At 45.8% G+C, this 25,199-nt stretch overlaps 1 protein-coding gene across 3 annotated transcripts in view; it reads left to right on the top strand.

The window, feature by feature from the left end:
- IGSF11 (immunoglobulin superfamily member 11) overlaps positions 1 to 23,820 on the top strand; it is a 104,374-nt gene extending 80,554 nt beyond the window's left edge. For all 3 annotated transcript variants that reach the window (XM_063148359.1, XM_063148361.1, XM_063148360.1), the window contains exons 2-7: positions 16,384 to 16,547; positions 17,720 to 17,927; positions 18,719 to 18,874; positions 19,895 to 20,017; positions 20,248 to 20,398; positions 21,024 to 23,820. In XM_063148359.1, the coding sequence (XP_063004429.1) occupies positions 16,384 to 16,547; positions 17,720 to 17,927; positions 18,719 to 18,874; positions 19,895 to 20,017; positions 20,248 to 20,398; positions 21,024 to 21,474 (1,253 nt within the window). In that variant the 3' untranslated portion in view covers positions 21,475 to 23,820. The remainder of the gene's footprint in view (positions 1 to 16,383; positions 16,548 to 17,719; positions 17,928 to 18,718; positions 18,875 to 19,894; positions 20,018 to 20,247; positions 20,399 to 21,023) is intronic.
- The last annotated feature ends 1,379 nt before the right edge of the window (positions 23,821 to 25,199 follow it).

Genomic DNA, 25,199 nt, shown 5'->3' with positions numbered 1-25,199 from the left:
ATGTTTACTGTCAACATACAGAATATTCCTGTAGCAACATCAAAAGACAACTCCTTCTGAGCTTCTGTGGTTCTAGGATTTAGCCAGTGTCTTTCTCAAACTCTTGGTTCCTCCTGCTCAGAGACTACTCTTGTCCTACTGTATTGTTCTTTAGCCATTCCACATCCTGCCTAGAGATAAGCAAATTATCTGTGGAGGTATGGGGCTCTTGCAGAAGCCTCTGGTGGGAAGCCTTTCTATGTATCTCTGGGCTGCGTGTATTTAGCCATGCTGATTTACCTCCATAAGTAGCCATCAAGTGTACCCTGTTGCATTTACTCCTCTGTGGCCTTCAACAAATGTTTTCCCTAGGGTCATATTCTAGCTTGCAACCTATCTCTTGGAGTATTTATTGTGTTCAACCTGCATCTAGCCTCGAGGCAGGCCTCTGCTCCTTGCATTGGTCTCTCTGCTTTTTCTCCTGCTTTCCCTCAATACCACACGCCCAAGCAGCACAAAGCACTCTTGGGCTGAGGGGACACTGCCCCAGTTCACAGCCAGGCAAAAGGAGTCAGGCAGTCAGATGTATTGCTAGGACAGCTGCTGAGGTGGATGGAGAAGCCAGAGGCTGTCCCTACTCCCCTTCCCCTGCCAGAGGTTACCCTCAGTTCAGGGTGTCAGCGTGGCCACCTGCATTCTTGTTCTTTATGAATGCATTCTTGCATTCTGATCTCTCAGTGTGGCCTATGGTAGAAAAGAAATTGCTCTTACCCATTAACCAGGATCTTTTTGCCAGAGCTGTGTGGGAGAGAGAGCTATTACACCAGCAGTTCCACTGGCAGGTCTGAGTGGGAGGCAGAGGCATGAGGAGTGAGAAGGATCCTTCTCTGCATCTCTGGGAGCCACCAGGAGCAGCTATGTCCTCAGCAGGAGTGACTACCCCTCTTCTCCCAGCAGGTACAGACTGCAGAGCCCAGCATTCAAGCCCAGATACACATTTTTCAGTGGCAGGCTGGACTTTGACAAAGTAAGTTTTAGCTTTCTGACTTTGGGCTGATTTATCTTAGCTGGTTTTTATGGAGTCTGAGGAACAGCCTGCAACCCTTGAAAGGCCTGTGCACCTGAGGTTGGAAACCCCTCCTCCACCAGGCAAAATCATCTTCATGTTTATGTGAGTGTGTGCAGCAGCTTCTGCCTCACGTTGTGATTTTTGAACTGACAGAGGTGGTGTGAGCACTCGCAGAAGGCAAGGAAAGCAGGTCGGATGAATACTGTCGAAGCAAATTCAGGCTTATTATTCAAACAGATGTTCATGAATATATTTTGCCATACTTGCAGAGTTTTAATTGTAATCTGACTTGATGGGCACATGAGTTTAAAAGTAGAAGACTGAATTTATGGAAGGAGAGATGATTTGGAAGATGAACTACCAGGCCAGAAAGTGAGAGCTCATGTCTGGCTCTGCACAAGCAAAGGCCTGTCACCTGGGCTTGTTGATCCTTGTCTCCTCTGGGTCCCAGGGGAGCTCAGATCCTGCTGGGAGAACACGTCAGCATCCTGAGCAGGACTATTTGTGTGCTGAATTGTCTGTTCATTCATAATTATTGTTTTCTTTACTTTATACTGTTGGCAAATATAGTGGAGTTTTGGCACTTTTTTGTCCTCCTGCCTATCACTCCTCTGTCCCCAAGTCAAGGGCTCTCCTCCTTTACTCTTCTGCTTTCTCAGCTTCCATGGGAAGCTGTCAAAACCTTTCATGGTGGCACTCCTGTGAAACCAGATGTCTGTGAACTTTTGGTGATACAATGACTTCACTGCCTGGTGAGCAAGAGGAGAATCTGGGAAAGAAGCCAAAGCATGATTCTACTACAGTGATTATTATTATTTCCATTAGCAACTATGGCAGGAAAAGTTATGATAAACAAGGGAGAGATAAGTGTGATTTGTAGGTGTTTAAACCCTACTGTGCATTTTTTTAAATTTGTTTCTTTTTCTCGCTGAATACAAACACTGATTTAAAGCTAGGAACAAATGGCTTCATTTTCACCCAGAGCCCGGTGATATTGGGGGTGCCCACATGTGGGGCAGCACAGCCTATCCATTCTCACACAGTACCTATCACACAGCAGGTAACAGCCCTGACTGCAGATGGGATGTCCTCTCCTCTGGCAGCATCTGGAGGGTCAGAGAGGCATCAGCACCTCCCTGAAGGGGACAGTCCTCTCCAAGAGCTGTGCTGGCTGCCCGTGCAGCTTCCTCACCCAGGAGGTGTGCAGGCAGTGCTCACCTCAGCTGGCACCGTGGTTCATCTGGCCTGGACCCAGCTGGCTGCAGGTGAAGGCAGCCTCCTGAGGATGGTCTCAGGTGGAGGATTTGGACGGAAACGAGCCTGAGAGTGCAGAAAAGAGCATAGGAGAGAGGTTGTTTTGTGATGATAATTGCTGGCATAACTGTGCTGAGGCAGCTGTTAAAAACAGTGATGCTTAAAGAGAAAGTTTTACTCCTTATGGTAAATGACGTGGTAGCACAGACTCCAGAGATGGAAACCTCCTGCTCAGCTTCCTGCAGAGCTGTAAGGCAGCAGCTGGTAAGAGAGCCATGGCTCCAAAAATACTGGTGGAAAACGCAACACCTCTGCACATGCTGCCTGGTCCCTTGGTTCCCCCTCCAGGCAAACAGAAAGGAGCACAAAAAAGTAAGTAAAATTGAGGGCTCAGCCTTTTCCAGCTCTTGGGAACCACAAGTAGGTTTCTCTGAGTTTTAAGGATACCTGGGGAAAGCAGTGAGTACCTGCTCTTGGCTTCAAGAGAAAAGAAAGAGTTTGGGGAGGCTTCATTATGCAGAGTAGCATTGATCTGAGATTTTAATAATGCAGTGGACTTGTAAGTGTTCCAAACTGTGAGATTTTTGAATTAATTTTTAATCCATGGTTTAACATTAAAGATTAACATGTGTTTCAAATTTCAGAAAGGGAATTCACCCCTGAAAGGCTAAGACTTTCTTCAGTGTTTTCTTAGGGTTTTGTTCTGTTTTACCTTTTTTGTCCCTTTTTCTCCCTGCTGGGTACATAAAATATAAAAAAATAGATAAAAAAAACCCCAAACCAACAAAAAACTCCCAACAAACAGCAAACAAACAAAACAGTCAAAAACAAAGGAAAGGGAAAACCCAACACACAGGCTGTGGTTGGGGAATTTTCAACTTGTTGTTAAACCATTGTCCAATTGGGCTCTTTCATATTAATGCTGCTCTGTGTGCTTTTAGACTTGGCAGGAGAAACAACATCTGTGTGAAAAACTGAGCCAGCTGTGCAGAAAAAAAATGTTAGTTCAGAGCAGTTGTGTACTGTGCTGCTTGGGCATAAGCAACTTCTTGCATTCGCTGCAGAGGGAAAATTTGCAAAATGTTTTCCTGAGACTTTTACTTTAAAAGACAAGGGAAGCTCATAGCAGTTTTATGTCTGCAAAAGTTAGCAGCTGTTGTAAAAGGGAATTCAGGACATCATGGGAAGGGAAGAAGAGAAAGCAAGCATAAAATCAGATGGCACTGTGGGGCTTGGTCATCTGGGGTTATCTCCAGATCCTGGCATCAGAAATAAGGTGGTAAGGAGGGAGCTGCATTGTCAGGTACAGTAACAGCAGCATCTGCTCTCCCAAAGTCTCCTTTCTGCATTGCAAGCATGTTATGATTGTACTCTGTGGTTTTTGAAAAGCTGCTCAAAGGCTTTGGAGCATTTGATAGTTCCTTGAGGGTGCCTGCTTTTTTCCTCCCAGCCTGGAATGCTTTGGGCCAGGGCTGCTTGCAGAAAATGTTTGCTTATAGAATCATGTTGGCCTCCAATGGAGCTGAACATAGTGAACCTTCTTGGTTATTCTTTTTTCTCCTTGATAAGATGTGTGTGTGTGTGTTAATTTGAAATCAATACTAATACTTAGTACAGTGGTGGAGAGAGTGATTAATAGACAGAGCAAGGGCCATGAATCAAGTTCTAAATTCCTGTTCCTGTCTTGCCATTGACCTGCTGCATGGTGTTTGGGTGAGTTATGTCCTCGCTTCATCTTGGTTTTCCTCACTGCAAAATGGAGACTCTGCATTTCTGCCTGGCATATTTTAGAGCTACCAGTGCAACTTTCTGCCATTCGAGTTTTTCAGTGTGATGCTGTGTACACAACTAGAGTGCCAGAGGGCTGGCACTGGCTGGAGGGGAAAGTGCACAGCATCTGGGAAAAAATCAGGCTCAGTGATCTTGGCTTGGATGCTTAGAGCTGCAGATGCTTCAGCTCTGGGTACACGACGAGCAGGGAGAGCCTCTCAGCTCTGGGATGTGTTTGTCTTTGCACCCTGTGCTGGCACATGCCAAAAGGACACGTAGCAGATGGACAGCAGATTTGTATTAATCTGGCTGTGTACATTTCATCTGTTGGTCCTGCTTCCAACATACATCATGGGAATGATCAGCCCAAATGACTGGAGTGTTGGGAACTGATTTATAGTCAGCAACACTTAAACCAGAGTTTTGGGTTTTTGTGCAGACAGGTTGAAAAGATTGCACTTCCAGAGGGCAAAGAGCATGGAGTGACTCTCCTTCTGGGAAAGGACTGCAAAGTGCTTAAATTTATGTGGTGCTGTGGCTTTTGTGTGGAAGTCTCTGTGCCTGACACTCTCCCCTTAAACCACATGGGGACCAAACTTCACATGGAAATGTCTACAGCTCCAGCACTCTTGGTGTTCCCATGAGAAGATTGTGATGGAGTTGTTTGTAGCTAAAGCAGGTAACAAAGTGGACATTTATTGCAGGGAAGTCCTAATGTACCCTCTCTGTTTCATTTCACTTTCTCATAGTGAGAGATCAGGTTGTGTAATGGAAGGACCAAAAATCAGGGTAAATTTCCACTGGGAAAAGAGACTTTTCACATGATGTTGAAAGGCCATAGCATATTAAGTATGCATGTGTGTATTCACTGCACTGGTACTGCATAAAATTATGCAAAGTTGGAATTTATGTAATATCTAAATATATGGCAAAAGTTTAAATGGATTGAAATAAAGTGTTCTTACCTTATTGAACTGAAGTGTGCCAATATTACCATAATTAAATGAGGAAGTCAAAGCAATTCATTTTGTCTTCACTCACTGAAAATGTCATCAAAGTTGATAGTCTTACAATCTATTTTGATTTTAATGAAAACTCTTCTTTTCCCAGTGGAAAATTGTCCTTTTACAACCTCTTTTAGACAGCTCAACTCATAATCTGAAACATTCAATTACTGACCTGACATTTGCCAGAGCAAAAGACAAATTTGGGTTTTCCTTTCTTTCAATTTAAATGAAAAAGGCCTGCCTCATTTTCCTTTTTTTTTTTTTTTTTTGTTTCCTTTTTGTTTGCTTGTTTTTAATGATTTTAATAATTTTAAATCCAAAGTCATTTGGGATTAATGAAGTTTAAGATATGGAGGTCTAATGTCTTTGAATATGCCCATGTAAACTAATTTCAATGCTTTGCTTTAATCAGTCCTGTTTGGAGACAGGGAAGTTTCATGGTTATTTTCCACATTCTTAAGCCTTAAAGGCTCTCTCACCTATGAACAAGTTACAAGAGTTTTTTTTTAAACCCCAGTTTGGCAAGATACTCAAACATGTGCCTAATTTTAAACATATATCTCCACTGACTTACGAGCCTTTAGTGGAATTTCTAGGACATATCAAATGCAGCCAGGCATCAGTGTCTGGCTGAGCAGCCCTGGCTCCAGGTGGGCTCCTGCTGGCCATACAGGTGACAGCTTTGGTGGAGCAGGACTCAGTCAGGTCACAGAGCAGGAAAACTGTTAAGGCAGCTCAAAGTTGTGGTGAGCAACAAACTTTGGCCAAGTATCCTTCCACTTGCAAAGCTTGTGCACTCCACAAGTTGAGAGCATTTCATCCACAGGACGCAAAATGGGTGTGGAAAGCAGATAGCCAACTTGTTGGCATGGACTCAGCCAAAACTTATGGTTTTCTGGACCAAATCCTTTAAGAACTTGATTCTCACCCTGGTGACAGTCCCTCTTGATCTCAAGGAAAATGGGCTCAGTCTATTAATGAAAACTTTTCCTCTCAGAAAGGGCTTGGGAGGTTGATTCCTTGGGGGTTGCTTTTATTTTAATATATTAAAATATTTAAAATTATATTTTTCAAATATTTTAAAATATTTAATTTTATTTTGTTGTGTCTTAGGCACCCCTTTGTTAAGGGGTGACCCCACCATAATCCCCCACAGGCCAATATATGCAACCATGGGGTGGTGATGATGCTGGAATATTTCAGTAACAGGGGTAGACTGGTGAGGTGGTCCCAAGAGGCATTTGGAGGAGCTCCCCTGCATTTGGCTTGAAGAAGCAGAGCCATTTCTTGGAAATTATTTCCAATCCTCAAACCCCACTGCCCACAGTCCCCTGAACTTCCTAAGGCCCAATCCCATCTCTCATTCTACTACTGCAGCCCCACAGTCCTCTCCCTAAAGCTCTCCTTCCCAAAGCCAACCTCGTCCCCTCTCTCCAACCTGAACTTGGTCTGGCCCAGCTTAACCCCACCCTTGCAGGGAACTTCCTTGAGGACTCCAGGATGATGTCCATGGTGTCTGCAGGGAGGGAGACAAGATCCAGCATCCTGGATCTTCACCCAGCCTGTGTTTAATAGGGCAAGCCCTGTGCCTTTTTTGTTCATCACCCTCTGCTCTTCCTCCTTTTGGAGGAGGGTGGACATAGCTCTTGATGCTTTGGGTAAAAGCAGTTGGATGAACCATAGGTTGGGAAGCTTGCACTGGAGTTTGACTTAAGGATGGTTGTCTGCTGCTGCTGCCTTTCCCGACCCCATGGTTGTATATTCCAGCCTGCCCACCCATTCATCCTGCCTTCCCCTGTGCCAACTCCCTTTACTGGACTTTAATCCTTTAATCTTATTCCTTATGGGCTCTGTCCTTCCCATTTAATATACCATTGCATATATTTAAACCTTGAGTTGTTTTCCCTTATTAAGCAGTTTATCACTGTTGCAATCTTTTTGTATTTTTTTTTTTAGCCAGGAGAGAAGGAAGAAATTTATTCTTTCGACCATAAATCATTTACAAAGCTGCTGGGCTGTTAATGTATTTTTTATGTCTCGGCAAACAGAAAATAGAAGTGAGTGTCTTAGTAAAGCTTTGCCGACCTGTTTTAATTTCAGCTTCCTAACCCTGACTCTCTGTTCCCCAGTCTTGGGAGCAGGTCCATTTCTCTTGTAGAGGCACCAGTGGATACCTTCTCCCCAAGGAGACAACGCTGCTGTGTCAGCAGTGTCATGTGCTGGTGCCTGCACTTGGCACTGATCCGCAGTGTGACACATCTCTGCTGACTGGGCTGTGCTGGGAGAATACCAGCAAAGAAATGGGATCAGGCAGGGTGGGAACTCAAGCCTATTTCTGCTTTTAGAGCCTGGCAAGAGCTCTAATTAGATGCCCACTCTGGGGTAAGCATGTTACATGCTGCTCTCAATTCATCCCATGCAGCCTGAACCTGTACTTTTCATGCGTGGGCTCAGGTGTGGTTACAGAATACCCACAGGGATGCTTGAGGATGCTTTCAGAGACAAGGGCTGGCCATGGTGGAGCTTCCCAAATGTTAAGAGCTGGCTTCAGGGAGGTTTTGCAACCTGCTTCATGAAAATTAAGCCAATGTGTACCTTCACTGTTCTCAGTCAGCTCCGTGCATTTTCCCTCTTTCTGGAAACACAGATACCAATCTTTGTGTAAAAGGTGAATTTCATTTCTGGTGTGCTGTGACAAGCAGTAAGATAACTAAGAGGAGGGAAGTGAGAGGTGTATGTTGGCATCCCAGCTAGATGAATGGGTAAATCTGCAGCTCAGAGCTGTTGCTGCAGGCTTTTTGCAAACTCAAGCTGAGCTTCTTACCTTAAATGTACTTATAGGAACATTTGATAAGCTTGCATCCCCAAGTCACTTGGGCTAAAGTAACTGGCTGTGGTGATTTAAAATGTTCCCATTCCTAGACATCCATTACTGTAGGATGATGCCTCTGCTGTAGCAGTGAGCAGAACAGGACAGTGTGTCTGCAGTACAGCTTCCCCCTCTTACGGCAAAAGAACTTAGAATGTGCCCATACCTTCCTCAGCAGGTTATGCTACTTAATGCCTAGCTGTGAGGTAGAGGAACTGCTTCTTTTCAGCTTTTGCTGGCTTTGGGGCAATAACCTTGTGTTGAGCAACAAGGCAAACAACAGAGGATGACAACATCTTAAGTTACTGCAGCAGGATTCCCCAGAGCTGATCTATCACAGGAGTAGGGGGGTGAAGGAAAAAGAACTGTATTTTCCAGTCTTAGTTTTCTGAAAGACAAAGAATAGGGAAATAACTTTTTGTGCCCAGTTAAACTCTTGCTTTCCTCCTTGTCTGTGCCTGCTATTTGGAAAATAGTGTTTCAGGCATCTCTGAAGGACCTGAGGAGAGGGAAATGACTGGCATCCTGTTGCAAGGATGCACCACTCTGTTTGTACCTTGGGTATACTGCCTTGTGTGGCCTTCAGCTATCTTCTGTAGACAGATTGCCTGCTCCTGATTTGCCCACCTGAGTCCTAGGGTATGAGTCATTGATGACTCTGATTCTAAACACAGCCAGGGATGGACAAAATTGACACCAAATGGTCCTACAGAGTGGGCTGAATTAGCCTTACTCACCCCTCCACTCTCAATTTTGGGGAGAAATGAGTGAGCTCTTGAGTTCCTGTTCCCCCCTTAGTCCCCTCTGGCCTTGCTCATCTGCTACAGCAAAAAACCCCCAACCTCTGAAGTGCAGCTGCTCCTTGAGTCCTCTGCAAATGCTGTGAATTCAAGGACTGCCAGCTCAGATGGCAGCAGTTTCTGTTTCCAGCCAGTGCCGCATGCATCTGGGGGAAGTGTTAAACTTCCCATAATGTACTTAATAGTGCAACACTACACCATGGAAAGGGGATTAACGCATGCCCTCTGCACAGCCATTGATTAGTTTCATCCTAGCTAATGTCATTGTAGACGCTATTTCTGTTCCTCTCAGTGTTCTTTTGTATTTTTATAATCTTGCTATAATACAATGCAGTTGTTTTTCTGCCTCTAACTTGCACACATATTGCATGCAAGGCAGCAGAGATAGAAGCCTTGCATCTATCCCAGCTTGCTGGAGCTGCAAAGGTGGCAGCTCTCCTGGCAGCTTTAGCAAGGCTTGATAGAAGCATATAAGAGAAGCCTGTACTGGGATCACAGCAGGAATCCAGGACTGGGAAGGAGCATTTGAGTCATTGGCGCCATGGAGGCTGCGTCTCTAAACCAGATTTGAGTTCTTGTTCCCACTTAGCACATGCCAAGAAGTTGCTCTAACACTATATTCTCCTCACTGTTCAAAAACTTCTTCTACATTTCAAGTCTGTGACTAATTAAACAGAAGCATTAAGATCTATTGGAAAAGCACAGTTCAGGTGCTTAGGGAGCTTAGCATCATGTGAACTCTGCTACCTGGAAAGCACAGCCCCTCTTGATTTCCCTAGTAGGTTTGAGTACTCAGCAGTTCAGCAAATCAAGGCTAAAATTGAGGCCTAAACCTGAGCACATGAGGATCTCACACTAATGGGGACCCTCTGAAGATACCTGAAGCTGTCTGGCTTGCTCAGCAGGATCCAGGCAGTCTGTGTCAGAAACAGGGAAAGAATCAAATTCCTCAGTATGTCATGAGAGCCCCTTTCCCACCCCTGCACCAGCTGATCCAGCTCCTCTGACAAGGACATGGAAGGGAACTGACACCATTCTGGAAGTATGTGCAGCTGAAAGCTTTTCTGCCATTTTTGTTTTGGTCATTGAGTCCATTTTTCATCCTGTCTATAGCTGCAGACTGGGGAGGTCAGCACAGGGAGATATGCTCTATGTCATCCCAATCAGTCAGTTGCTTGAAATCTTCCTCCCAACTAGCCTGCAGAGAAAGACTTATTTCCAAAAGAGAAGATGGCAGGGGTGGTAGTGACTGCTGCTCACCAGTCAGCACCTGAGGCCAGAGTAGAGTGGGTCAGCAGGAATTTTCCCCTGTTAGTTTTCCGTCTAGTTCAGGTTATAAATGGCAAGCAAGAAGGGTCAGTGTGATCAGCACAGTTCCAGAGGTACTGAACAGCTAGTCCAGTTCTTGGCAAGAAACACTGCAGGGCTCAACTTCAAGACCCTGACAATGTGTTTTCTTCATGGATTAGTGTCTGCTAGCCTGCATATCCTACAGGTTGGGCAGTAATCCTGAGATTACTCTTACTAGTGTAAAATGGATCTTTTCACTTGGGAAACTCCATGCTGAGGGAATGACTTGATACCACCAGCTGTGTCTGATGGTTTCTCCAGGGATAAAGGTGCCTATTGACCTGCATTTAACAGGAATGCTAACACTACAAACATCTCAGAGGAAAAGTAAGCATCAGTATAGTTTTAATACCTGTTTTACAGAGACCTTGCTCTAAACCATGCTAGATGGGATGGTTTTCCTGCTATTTCCTCCAGTCTGTCCTGCAGAGCCAGCAAAGCTAGGAAGGAAAATGTTGGAAATTATTTTGCCTTATACACTGTTCCATTGTCTTCCACAGGTTACTATCCCATTGCTAGACCTGTCAGACACTTGCATAACATGTGCCCTCAAACTGGGGCACAGAAGCAATCCCCCTAAGAATGGACCAAACTTTGTCCCCTTGCTGTGAGCTGGCAGAGGGGGTATTGTTTGCTGGAGTCATTCCTTCCTCACTCTATTTCTCCCACTATTATTGTTCCAAGGAGGTTTCTACCAAGCATCCTTCCCAGGAAAATTTGTGCTAGGGCACCTTGGACCCAGGATGCAGTCTATTATGACAGTGTGAATCTGTCCCAGATACCTGCCCTGCAGAATGACTTTGGAACCTGGAAGTTTTTCCATGGTAGAGTTTCCTTAATGAACTGGAAATAGTCTAGCTAGGCATAAGCTCAGATCTATGCTCCATTGCAGTGCTTGGTGATGTTGGTTACCCAAGCAGGGTGGAGTCTACTGCAAGCTGCCTCCAGACATTAGGTTGGGTAAATACTGTGTTTGGTTAGATAGACTCTGAACTAGCAAGTGTACCACATTCAGAATGAAGCAGGATACACAGTCCCTGATGAGGATGGGCAAGACCAGTATTCAAGCATCTTGTTGAGCAGCCAGTTTGGATGCTGTCATATCATGCTGGATAATTTCAATGTTTTCTGTGTTTGCAACTGCAAGCCAGGCACTTTCAAGGGCTTTTGAGTGTTTGCTGCAGAGGCAGGTCCTATGGCAGGTGTACTGCCTGCTTCTGTTCCTGCCTCCTCCTGCTGTGAGTCACTCCTTCCTGGGCTGTAGGTTTTGCTGCTGCTCAGTGTGTTGGCTTGGCAGTGTACCTCAGCTCATTCAGGGTGGAAGACATTTCTCTTCTTTAGCACAGGGGGTAGCTTTGGTCCCAGACTCAGAGATGTGAGCCAGGCAAAAGGCACAGCAACTTGTCTTTTCCTTTCATCTCAGGAAAAAAGACTACTCTGCAGTTTCTCCCTCCATTGCCTGCGGTTGCCAGATGGAACACTGTGCTTCTACCCTATTCTGCAAACTTCTGTGTGACCTCATCTGTGCCTCTCTAACAAGGGACCCAAAATGTCATACTGCCAAAGGTATCTTCCCCAGCATGTGGCAGCAGGATTGCTAATTGCGCTGGGACAGGCAGGAGCCATTCCAGCCATTCCCTGGGTTTCCTATGCAAGCTGAATCAGCTTGAAGCTTTATTCTCATTTCCCCACAGTGACACACATTCCTGCACATTTTCCCTTGAGGTCTGGAGATGCAGAATGCACACAGCTGAGGGTTTCTTTCATCCCTTTCACACCTTCTTCCCTCCTTCCTCCCCTGGCCATTTCTTTCCCTGGCTTGCCAGCACTGCAGAGTGAACCTGTAGTCTAGTCTCTACCTTTGGTATCAGGAGTTTGCTGCTAGCAAGTGCTAGCAAGTGCTGATTCTGCTGGTGATCTCTGGAGGAAAGGTGTGGCAGTGAGTGGGAGCTGGGAATGTTTTTTACCAACTTAGAATGAGTCAAAGTGCTTAGATTTGCCCATGTCTTTCAGTTTCACTGTATCTGGTACATTCTGAAGGCTCTGTGAAACTTGCAACCCCTCTAGGGCAGCTAGAAAACGTGGCAGCATCTGACTCCTCCTTACACCCACCAGGGAGGGCAATGTGTGCTGTGGGACTGCGTCCTATGTGCTTGTGTCATGATGTATAAATTACCTACATAGACTCCTTCATGCTTAGTAGGGAGGGAGCTGGAAAAGCAGCTACTTGGAAAAGCAGCAGCAGCAGCGAGCCATCAAAAATGGAATCAGTTCTGTTGCCAGAATAATTACTTGAGCCTAAAAATGTGAAGAAATTCTGAAAGAGCCTCTGCAGCCAAAACATTCTTCTGCTGACTGGTTTGCTGATAGGGGACAGAAAAATGGAGCATCCCTTCTAATTAGTGATGGGAGCTTGCTGCCTCAGGATCAAAGGAGAATGCTGTTTGCTGAATCAAGCCAAGATCAAAGTGTCCTACGTATAGGAAGGGCCCATTCCTCTTTCTGCTGACAGTGGTGTACCCTGCTCATCCTCTGGGCATGCTGCTTACAGGGCTGCTTAATTACTAAGTAAGGAGGAGACTGCAGTCACAAGAGAGGGTGTAATGGCCATTGTAATCCAATTCTGAGAGATGATTTGGTGGTGATCGATTCTTTGTCTCTCTGAAGTCATTAAACTTCTGAATGCTTAGAAAATACCTGGATTGTGTAACTTTGCAGAAGGAGACTTCTTACAACATCCTTTGCTTGATTTTTCTGACCTCTTATGTGTAATTTGATTTAGTAGGCTGTATGTGTGTGCATATATCTATATTTGCATTTATATCTACTCAAGGGAATTGAAGTCCTCATTCCTTAGGCTGCATTGTAAAATCCTTATCCCAACAGATATGCTAAATTTGAAATCTCTTTTCCCCTCTCTCCTCTGCCTCCCTCCTCTTGCATTAATACAAACCCACATTTTTGCAATGCCCAATTTTGAAATGTTTAAACACGAATCATTTGGTTGAGTTTTCCTAGTTGGTGTCACCCTGGGCAGACAGGTTTTTAAGTGTGTGTGACTTTGTGTGCATCCATCTGTGTTTTGGGCCATGACTGTTAAACGTGTGGAAGAATGCAGTCACAGAGATACTTGCATAGATGGACAAGTGCATGTGTAAATGTTACATTTTCTGATAGTCTTGAGATGGTGCAGCTTCTGAAGAGGGTTTGGTCTTTGCTCTTTCAGCTGTCTCACTGAGAAAGGAGTCATGTTACAGTACTGCCTGCCCAGTGCTGTGCTAACACACCACCCTACCTCCCTGTTCATGATGCTGGAGGAGGAGTTTGCCTTCCTTTCCTCATGCCTTGTTCAGTCTTCCTTGTCAGAAGTGGCTGTGTGTGTGTTTCCCCAGCTGTAGCCCTGCAGGTGCCATTCAGCTTAACAAAATGAGTCCTAAGTGTCACCTGCCTTGTATACCAAAAGAGCCAAAAAAGGGCCAAGGAGCAGTTTGCATGCCCTGGGCTGCCTGAGGTAAAGGCAAGCCTGAGGAGCTGGCTTGCCTGGTGGTTTAACAAGGCAGAGATAGGACAGTGTGGTGGTGGGGGGTTTTGCTCATCTTGCAGGCCAGGTTCAAAGCAGTTCCCTTGACAAGAGAAATGAACAAAGACCTCAGCTACTCCTTAGTGCTTCCCTGCTCCATGGCATTCAAAGTAAAAGGGATGTTGTGGTGCCTTGAAAGGAAAAGGAGATAATGTGGGCAGCATAAGAGTGGGGTACTGGCAGGGAAAAGTGAATATGTGTTTTCTGTCATCTTTAAAATTGCTCATGAGTACATTGTGAAGTTCTCAAATGTAGCAAAAAGTATTTTTATGGTGAATAAATTATGCATGTTCTATTTTAGTGTTTTTATTATTCTGCAGGATGTTTACAATCAACTAATAATAAATATTAGGAGTAGGAAGAGGGTGATTAGAAAACCTCATCATCTTGATGACTGAGTGATTGATATAACTAATCCTGCAAAGCAAACTGCAAAGTCTGACTTTTCCAGTAAATTGGAACACTCACACTTATGTATTACTTTTTCTGAATGACAAGGATTTGAATGTGTGGGTTTTTTATGGAAGGTAAAGTGGAAGGGATAAGGAATGAGACTGAAAAACACACAGTGTTGTTCCAAATTGCATGAGTAGTTTCTTTTCTTCTCATGGAGAGGATCTCATTAAATCTACACTCAACATAACAGAAGAACTTCCCGCCCCATGTTGGAGAGGGAGGTCAATCCAATAGATGTTCAAACCATTGTGACTCCCTGCACACTGGTTAGCACATTCATGATGCTAGACTGGATGAGTAGTCATGGCAAGACAGCCTTCAAATTTCAGCCTGCATAAAAGACAATTCCTTGCTGGAGTCACATTCAGCAAGAGAGATCTCCAAAGTTGACATGGATCACTTCCGGGCTTTGGGCTACTGCCACTGCCTTGCCAGCCATAAGAAAATGAGGAGTCCAAATCCATTCCCAGCCTGTTGCCCACAGACATAGCTGGAAGGCAGATGCCTTGTGATAAAGGTGATGCTTATTCCTGGCTCTTCCAGTTATTTACTTCTGCTTGCTACTGACAGACTTGCATAGGAGATTGATGGATTAAGGTTCCACCAGCTGTTTCTTATCCGCCACCTAAATCTCTGAGATGTTAGTACTGGAGAGTCACTGTTTCCCTAGGGGTTTCCAAAACATTCCATATTTTTAAGTATGTCCCAAGACAATGAGGAAAGTCAGAGTCCCAAGACAATGAGGAAAGTCAGACTCGGGGTGCTTTTTCCCCACAAAGTAAGAAACTTGTGAACTTCACTTGAAGAGGTTAGAGTGAAATTTTATCTGACTGTGTTCTGGAGCATTTCTGAGCCTCCCTGAACTACGTGGGGCTTTGAAGGTAGGAGATGTGGATGGAGGAATGGAAGTTTGGAAGAGGCAGCTGAGTATTTGCCAAGTCCTGGAGTAGTGCAACTCTGGAGCAATCACTTCAAACACCAGAACACATGGAAGGCTGTTCAGGTGCTAGAATCTTTGGGTTCCCAGCATCTGAAGCTCAGCGCTTCCAGGCTCTGGTGCTGCATTTCTACATTAGGCAGTGTGGGAAGGATTTCAGCAGACAAGCATGTGGGGACACTCACCTTTTCCTCAGACATCAGCCTATTTGATATCTTGGTAGTTCAGATAGAAAACTCTTCTCATGAAGCATTTCACCTTCAGCAAACCACTGTCTCTTGGCAGAAGACAGAAATTTTTCAGGCAGCCCTTCCTGGGTTCAGCAAGAGAATAGGGTGGTCTGAAGACAGCACCTGGATGCTAGCAGTATTCTGCTGTTGCCTTGGAGCTTGAAAACTCCTTGCCTTCTTCTCCAGCACCCTCCCACGTGCTTTGAACAAGAAAATGGTGAGCTGTCATAGAGAGATATACCTTTTTATAGTCAATATTTTGATTTTGTGGAGAAAAATGGTTTAAAGCATTTTAGTGCAACTTGAAGTGGTGGTGGAGACCTCTTGGTTAGTTTCATTTGACAAGATTTTGGTGGTAGGAACAGAGGTATTTCCCTGTGTGACTTGCAGTCTTAAAATGGCAGCCTTGAGCTGTTGTACTGGGAAGCTGGTGCTTATCAGGCTTTCATCTTTGTGCAGTCTATGTGGAATGCAAAGAAGTGGATGGTAGAAATTCTGGAAAATAAATGAGATTTGATGAGATCTTCCAGTAGCAATAGTAATTTTTCATCACCTAAATAGAAAGGACTGGACTGGAAAATAGTTCAACTTTTAACCCTTTAAATTAAAAATATTGTTAAAATACATCTGGTCTTGCTGTACTTTATGAAGCATAGAAGTTGGAGGAGAACTGTATTTCTTGGTTAATATTGCAGTTTCTTTTTCTCATTCCCTGCTGTTGGGTATCACTAAGAATGATGGGTTTGAAAACATATCTCTTTCTCTTAGAGACAGCTTGGTTGTTCTTATAGCCCTTTACCTGTTGCCAAAAAAAATCACTGCTGTTGTCAGAGGCTCTGAAACTAGAGTGCCCACAATTAAAAGGACCACATATCTACATTTGTCTGTAAAAAATGTCTGCATGAGAGTAGAATGATCTGTGAAGAAGGAATATAATTCCTTTTAGACAGATATAGTAGGGTACAGTTGTGTAGGAATGGGATACTGAGTTGTGACCTGCAAGTGTATGGGACCATCTGCAGTGCTTTGAACTGTGTGTCCTTCTCCTGAAATGCTTGAATTGTGTGTCCCTCTCTTTCCAGGTCTGGTGTGTGCCCTGGAGGTGTCAGTCAGTTCAGGGAGTATCCAGGTTGCCCGAGGCCAGACAGCAGTGTTGCCCTGCACCTTCACCACTAACGCTGCTCTCACTAACCTTAATGTCATCTGGATGGTCATTCCTCTTTCCAACGCCAACCAGCCCCAACAGGTAGGTCTTTCCTTACAGGAGCAGGTACTTCCTTGGGGCTTTCCTGCTCCCCACCATATTCTGGATGTAGGCCCTCTACAATGCTGAGTCCACGGTGGTCCCAGAACTTCACTGTCCTTTAACTGCTGAATGTGCTCTCTGGGTATCACATGAATCTGTTTTCTTCAATGTTTTGTTAACAGATGCACATTGTGTCCTTGCCTGGATATGCAGCTGGGGCAATTGTATGTGATACTGTGTTGCTGCCCTGGGCCTCTGGTAGTATGTGTGCTCAAAATAGCACAGGAAATGTAATCCAGGTTTTGGTGCACTGGATATGGAATTTGGAGGCCCTGGGAGTAGCTGCAGCTTTAACTTGTGAAATCTATGTAAAATGTTCTCTAACACATAACTTCTCATAGACTCATTGTCTCTTTTACTTCCCTTCTTACTTTTTCACTGCCTGTAGCTTTTGCAAGTCCATTCTTATGAATACTAGCAAATGAGAGTATATAATGGTGGGCACAGGAATCGTAACCTGAGATTTGCTGGTCTGTTTTTTTTCCACATACTCTGACAACAGAAGAACGCCTTTTCTCTGAAATAAATCTTGGGTTACACTGCCCTGATCACATTTTGTATTCAGTGCGAGAACCTGCACTGAAGAAATCTTGCTCCTCAGGGACTTGGTCTGAGCACAGTCTGACTGGCGAAGGCTGTGCAGGTTCAAAGGTTGCACTGCCTGTCATCCAGCTCATCCCAAAGTCCTTCAGTAAACAGTGTCAAATCATGGCAGGATCTTACTGATGGAGACTCAAAATGATACTGTCCACAGATGCTTTTCTTCAAAGTATTCACTGACCTGCTGAGACCCTCTGCTTCTGTACATTGATCCTGTCCAGGCAGGTAATGACTATCATATGAAGGAGGCTGGTATTGCCAATCCAGCTACACCATAAGATTTGGGTATCTTTCTGGTCTGTTATGAACATTTTTACTGACATAAAATGGGCTACAGAGGGTGTTCCTGTTTTGGAAAAAACACCATTGCTAGGATGTATATTGAGGTTTGCTTATTCAGAGACATTTTACTAACTGGTCCTTTTGGCTTTGGAAGCCCATGTTTTGCTTGCTGTTCTTCCTCCTTGCTCAGCTTCTGCAGAGTGTTGTTTGAGCCTTCCTTTGTTTTGCAGGTTATTCTCTACCAAGGGGGTCAGATCTTTGGTGGTGCACCCCAGTTCTATGGGCGAGTGGGGTTTGCTGTGACAATGCCAACCACCAGTGCCTCCATCTTCATCAACAACACTCAGCTGTCGGATACTGGCACCTACCAGTGTTTGGTCAACAATCTTCCCGACCGAGGCGTCAGGAATATTGGAGTCATTGGACTTACAGTCTTGGGTGTGTTTATTGGTATTATGGGGGGAAGGGGGGAGGGGCAGGGACAAGCGGACCTCTGTGCATGACAGTGCATCATGAGCAACACAGTACTGTGTGCCTTTGAGCCCACAGACATCCTGTGGTGAGGAATGGGCTGCCTTATGGATACTGTGGGAGTTTGTAGGGCACATAGACTTCATATGCAGGCAGTGTGTAATGAAGTTTTAAAATGTGGTGGAGAGAAACTTTTTGGGTGGTATTGTGATATGGAGTTGCAAAGTAGCAGGAATAAAATATGAGGGCATCCCAGAGGGCTGAATGGAGCGTAAGGGGTTTGGTGCATAGCAACAGGAGGAGAGAATGACTTTATATCTTTGCTTCCTTTCCATGAAAGCTGTTAGTTCTGAATGCGCCCATTGATGCTAAATACTCCAAAGTGCATGCCATTATAGGGATATGAAAGCAAAACCAAATCACAGTAAATTTGTCTATAGTTCTGTTAACTTTCACCATCCTTGCTATCTCAAAGACAAATATTCACCTTTTTTTCAAGGGAGAGGTCTAAGAGAACTGGGTCCTGTGAAAGTCAGCAGTAGTCTGTAACCCCGATGGGCTGGTGGGTCAGGAATCTTTGTGTGAATTGTCTCCCCCCAAACCATAACGAGTTCTTGTCTGCTGCCTCCTTCTTGTCCTCTTGACAGCTCATGCCACTGTCCTTGCTTTCCCCAGCAGCACATGTCCAGAGTGAGCCTGCATTCCGTTGTTTGGTCACATTTCCTGATTTGCTATCACCTTCCCCTCTTCTCTCGCAGTTCCTCCTTCTGCCCCGCTTTGCAGAATCCAGGGGTCCCTGGACGTGGGCAGCGATATCACACTGACCTGCAGCTCAGAAGAAGGCATCCCCCGGCCAACATACCTCTGGGAGAAACTGGACAATGTCCCCAAGTTGCCCCCAACTGCCACACAAGGTGCTCATTCTGTTGATTATCCTCTTATTTCCCAGGTGGCAGCCTGGGCTGTCCCTTGTCTGAGCTACCAGAGGTGGCATGGCTCACTGAGCGTCTGCCATCATTTGCATGGTCCCTTTATTGGAACGAAGATTCCTAAAGCCCACGGTGGACGGGGTACCCTCCAGAGGCCACTTCAATTTTTGTGGGTTTTTCTGGTCCAGAAACATGTTCCCCATTGAAAAACAAGGATTGGGTCGAATGGAAGAGAGAGAGTGTGATTTCTAGATGTTGGCATGTGGCTGAAAATTTCAGCTGCCAACCCACCTGCATTTTAAACCAAATGAAAGGCTTATAGAATGGAAGCGGGGAAAAGAGAGGCAGAATCATCCTGGGGAAATACAGCCAGCTTCTCACAGTTCTCCATGAGGAACTGATGCCACAGTTCTCCAAAAAATTACTGCCAGAGATGCTTTTCAGATGCATAGAGAAGCAGGGCTCTGATCAAACTGGTGTTTCCCAGCCTCAAGTCCCACTCTTAGGTTTTCTTAGCCTAGGTGTCCTGATCAAATACTGACAGCTGTACTTTTGCCCTTTATCTTGCTTTATTTTAAGAATATGCCACCTTTCAGTTTCATGTAATTCAGGAATGAGGAATATTGGCAGAGCAGGAGATGGGGAGCCCAGAGATGGGAGAGTAGGGGTTCTGCAGAGCAAGACTGAATTCAGCAAGTAGATCTGGGTATAGGTAATTTTGCATCTCTTTCTTCCCCATTCTTACACAATGCTGAGAGTCCCAAGCTTTCATCTGCAGAAATTCCTCTATAAGAAGAGAAGGAAACATGTAGTGTAAGCTCCTTAAGGCCTAATCTTGTCTCTGTGTGTGTATGTGCACGCACAATGCTTCCATCTAAAGGTTATTTCCTAATTTATTTCTCTCTTAATAGTCTCACACCAAAATTCTCTATTTACTGGCTTTGCCTTTTCATGGTTTTCCTCAAGCGGGGGAGGGATTTAAATCCTTCTTTTCTCTCTGACTAGACCAAGTCCAGGGCACTGTCACTCTCCGAAATATCAGCACTGTGTCCTCAGGTCTTTACCAATGTGTGGCTTCAAATGCCATTGGAACCAGCACTTGCCTTCTGGACCTGCAAGTCATTGCACGTAAGTATTTTGCCAGGGGAGGCTTGGCCACCTGTTTCTGTCTTGTGACAGAAAGGTGTGTAACCATGTTTGCTGTGAGCCACCACATGCCTCTCCATCAGAAGACAATCATGCCCTGGAATGGGAACATTGCCTCTCTCCCCTCCCAAGCCACGCAGTTTCATGTGCTTACAGATGGCCACAGCCCATCCCTGATTTCTTCTTCATGCTCTGTTCAATCATCTCCACAGCTCACCCACGGAGTATCGGCCTGATTGCAGGAGCGGTGGCCACAGGTGCCGTTGTGCTCGTTGTTTGCATTGTTTTGGTGGCTGTAGCACTGTTTTACTGGAAAAATAAACACAAAGAAGAAGAAGAGGAGGAAATTCCCAATGAGATAAGGTAAGGGTCAGGGAAGGCTGGTGATGGGGGACCTCCAAGCAAAAGCTGTAGCTGACAGGAGTGAAATTGGAAACCTCATTTTTGTTAATCCTGGGTGTGTTCCCCCAGGTCAGGTGCCAATATATATCCAGAAAATGGAGGGAGAAAATGAAAAATGGTAACAATACATTTTCTTTTCAGTATTGCCTCTAATGTCTTTAATCCTTCTGCCAGCAAGAGGGATGGGACTTCATGTTGTTAGCTCTGTAGAAGAGTGATGTGGTGGGAATTCTGACCCATAATGCCAGATACTGCTATCACTGCCAGCAGTGATAGCTAAAAAACTGTGGAGATACAGCTGTGATATTCTCCAGTCACAGAGGTTACAGTCACAGCTATCACTGTCTGGCACTGCCTGACTTTCTTTGAGCATGGGTCATTTGCCTCAGTGGCAAATTTGGCACCGGAAGCACACAGGACCTACACATAGGTAGGTCCCGCAGAGAAGGACGAGTGAAAAGGCCAAGGAGCAATGCTGATTCAGATTGGTGCTTGGATCGATGACCCCAGCATGGTAGTTAAGGGTGGGGGTGTTGGACAAGTGGGCCAGTGTCCTCCTTATGCCCTCATATCTTCTTCTTCCCAGAGAGGATGAACTGCCACCCAAATGCTCCTCTGCCACAAAGACGTTCCACGCTGATGCGTCCTCATCAGAGAACGACACCCTCACCTCCTCCAACACCTACAACAGCCGCTACTGGAACGACCCTAAAGCCAACCACGCCACAGACTCCTTCACCCGCTTCAGCAACAGCAACGATGCTCACCAGCCCCCCTTCTCCCGCTCAGGGAGCACGAGTGCCCGCCCCGTCTATGCCAACGGCGGCCACCCGTCCCCGGCTCCCCCTAAGACACTGGTGGTGACGGCCAGCACGGCGCCGTCGCCTCAGGAGGTGATCCGGAGCAACGGCTCGGTCGGCAGGAAGCCACGGCTGCCGCACACCCGCTCCTATGCAGTCAGCCAGGCCACGCTGGAGCGCATCGGGGCTGTGCCCGTCATGGTGCCCGCCCAGAGCCGGGCTGGCTCCCTGGTGTAGGACCGTGTGGGTGGCTGAGAGCTGAGCAAGGGGCCTCTCATCCCCGGTGGGGCAAAGAGACCCTACTCCTTCCTGAAAGTCAGTGAGGCGGTGGGGGGGTCACACACTTCCCTCTCCACCTGCCCTCCCCTCTCGAGGCTGCTGCCAGCTGGTGGGACAGCCCTGGCCCAGCCGCTCTCCCCCCAGCTGCTGGAGCTCCTCGTGCCAATGGACGCCACGGATGTGCCAAGGCCAGAGGAGCAGGGAGGTCGGGATGTGCTCCCGGGCTGCTGGGCCCCAGCTGGGACATGCACTCGGGCCTGACCCTGGGGGGAACTTTTGCTTTTATTTCCTGTTGGTTTTGTTGGGGACTGATTCCATCCATTTGGGTCTTTCAGGGAGGTTGGGGAGATATATATATATATATTATTTTTTTCCATTGTTGTTGCTGTTTTGTTTCCAAGAGGATGATGACCTGTGTTGGGGCAGGGAAGGCTGCGCAGTCCCAGCTTCCCATGGCCCTGGCTCCACTGTTGGATTAGGGAGTACTGTGCACTAGGGCTGGGTGCGAGGAGGCATGGGACAGGCCGGAGGGGAGATGAAGGCACAGCCACCAGCCCAGGCAAGGGGATGGTTGGGTGAGGGTGTGGGCCAGGAAGCATTTGTCTTTATTTTTTGCGGTTCTTCCCCCCACCTCAGCACACACAGACACACACAGGCACACACACAGACACAAGCAGATCCTCAGACTGGGTGTTTCTCCTGCACTAGGTTGGAGTGCCACCAGAGCCCTGTTTATAGCTGTGGAGGATGCAGCTGTCTGAGCATCTTTCCCTGAGACACTCGGTGCAGGGCAAGGCTGCACCACTGCTGCTGCTGCTGAAGCTGCTGCTGCTGCTCTAGGGCTTGGATCTCTTTTTTTCCTTTTTTTGGGGTGTTGCTGGGGTTATTCAGGAGGCAGAGAGCAGCAGGGTGGTGCGATGGAGCACCAGGCAGGTTCAGGAGGCATCTGTTGCCTCTGGGCTGCTCTGATTTGGGGCAAGTGACTTCAAACCCCACAACTTTGATGTTTGCATGGTGGATTTTATTCATCAGGCTATGCAGGGCTCGGCAGCATGGCAGGGCTAGGAGCCTTCACAGAGAGGCATCAGAGTTTTCATTCCTGCTCTCCCACGTGCACAGACATGTTAGCAGGATTTGTTTCCTGCTTTAGAATGCAGAGGCTTAATGAAAGCCCACACACTATCTCTCTGCCTCTCCCACTTCCCTCAATGTCCTGGGACTGGGTACTGGTGGCATCTGCCAGTGGCCCTGCCATCTCCTTGCAGCCTGGCAGGTGGTTTTGGCTGGCACCTCTATTTTTTCTATTGCAACTAAATAGCCTTAATCAAAGCCAAGAGTTGAAACCTCTGAAGGAATCTGATGCCATTTGGAGGGCTGGACTGAGGGCTGGGATTTCCTCTCCTAGAGAGCGCTGGTTCAAAGAGGCCACACCTGGATAGGTGTTTTGGCCCTCCTGCATAACACCAAGCCTTGCACAGGCAAAGGCAGCAATCACCTCAAAAAGCACCAGAGCCCTCCCAGGTCTGCTCTTGGAAAAGCAATGTGGGGAGTCACAGGTGACTTCCATAGTTCTCACATTGGAAAAGGGTCTGTTTAAGCCAACAGACTCTTCCTCATCCCCACTTTCCTTGTCCCGGCACGGCTTTACTTTCCCTAGCAGTGCACAAACCTTGGGCAGGGCCTTCTACCTGAGCAGTACAAATGCAAGCACAGACTCTGAGGAGGAGGAGGGAGAGGTGAGGGCTGGGTTCCCATGTGGACACAGTGGCTTTTTGGGAGACTGGGAGCTCCCAAGCAGCACTAGGTTTGAAGCTTGGCTGAGATTTTGTGCCTTCTTTTCTTAAAATAAAAAAAAAGGAAAAATGAAAGAAAAAGAAGAAAAAGGAGATAAAAAAATCCAAAATCCCTTCTTTCCCGTTCTACAGCACTGCATCCAGAATGTGTGCAAAACCCCCAGGTGGTTACTCTGTGTGTGCACACATTTCACTGGTGCAGTCCAGTTTCCTGCCTGTCTGCTCTCTTTGCTGCTGGGTGGTAGGATTGATGGGGGAAGAAGAGTGGCTTTAGAAACCCTAATGGGGGAAGGAAAAAACCCAAAACAATCAAAGAAAAGCCCAGACACATTCTCTCTGCTTTTGTAACAACCCCTGTGTGACATTTACAGGAACACTGCCCTCAGCAGGCACCCTCCTCTACTGGGAAAGCTCTTCTGGTTCCTACCCTCCATAAGACTGTTTGCTCCTCTTTCTTTGTTCTTTCTAATTGTATAAAATTCAATAAAATTTTATTCATATAAAAAAAGGATTTCTGCCTGCCTGCTGCTGCTTTTTTCTTCCTCCTACCTAATTCTGTAACTACAATGACTTTGGCCATTAGTACTTATCCTTGATGTGACTGGCAGTAGGCAGTGACCGTGCAGCCGAGAGCTGAATGTTATTAGGCCAGCCTATTTGGTAGTGAGCTCTGGTATGAAAGCCTTGTTTTTCCCATTCATAATAGTCTGACACATTGCCCTTGAATGTACAATTTCCCAGGCTTGCAAGGTCGCTACTTCTCTGGACAAAGGTGAGTTTTATTTTCTGTCTTTTGGCAAGGGAGACCCTATGCGGCTTTGAGTGATGTGGGAAAATGTTTTTTATAATTTCCAAATTTTGCTCTTGTATTGGCTTTCCAATCAAAACCATGGCATGTTTATCCCAGATTCAAAATATAAGGCAGTCGCTGATTTTCTTGGGCATTTGAATAAGTTTGATGGGGGAAAAATATTAGGAAATAAACAGAAATGCTGGTCCCCACAGACAGAGCATGTGAAATTTCAGTCTCTGAGCATTCACACTCTCAGAGCATTAGGGCACTGCAAAGAATACACTTCTTAGTCTGTATCAACAGCTGCTACCAGAAGGTTATAATTAGTTAGGGCAACCTGATGTTTTGCCAGGGATTTTGCATTTTTCTCTCCATGTTTCATTTTCCCTATTCCTTCTCTAGAATTTCACAGATATTCTGAGAGTGATTATTAAAACCAGAAACCTGCAGATCCAACAGCAGTGGTAACTCAGCCCTGCTGCCCATGCATCATGTTCTCATTCCTGGGTATTTTTCAAAACCTACTTCCAAATGCTCTTGTAAATGTGTTTTCAGTTATAGACCTTACTGTAAATAAGACAGCTGCATTGCCATTTTCAGGAAGCTGTCATAGGAATCTTAATGTTTCCATTTATCACCTTTTGATTGTGCAATCTTGATGTGACATTAGTAGCATCTTCACATTTTATTCCCATGATAGCCCTGTCAGTATTCTGCTATACTATCCATCCCTTATTACTGGTTTGCTCCTTACATCATCCTTCTGCATGTCTTGTTGATCCAGAGCAGGATTTCCTGGGATGCAGGATGGTTTGCTAGGTTTGTGCAGCACCTGGAATGCTGGAGTTTTAACCTGTAAATTGTGCCTAGTGAAGTGTTGCTGCAACACAAATAACTGAAGAAAACCATACCAGTTAGATAACTTGACAGTGCTCCAGAGTTTTAATTTATCACTAAAAATCAAACAGAGGTTCAAGCTATTGCAGCAGTAAGTGAAAGTCACCACTGAAATGGTCGAGTTTGCTGACAGCCTTCAGTTTCAGATGTGCCACAGGGATTGTCCATCACATGCCATGGATGTTGCTTTAAATGTTGGT

This window comes from Melospiza melodia, chromosome 2 (genome assembly GCF_035770615.1).
Source record: "Melospiza melodia melodia isolate bMelMel2 chromosome 2, bMelMel2.pri, whole genome shotgun sequence".
Lineage (NCBI taxonomy): Eukaryota > Metazoa > Chordata > Aves > Passeriformes > Passerellidae > Melospiza > Melospiza melodia.
This window is presented reverse-complemented; position numbering and strand designations above follow the sequence as displayed.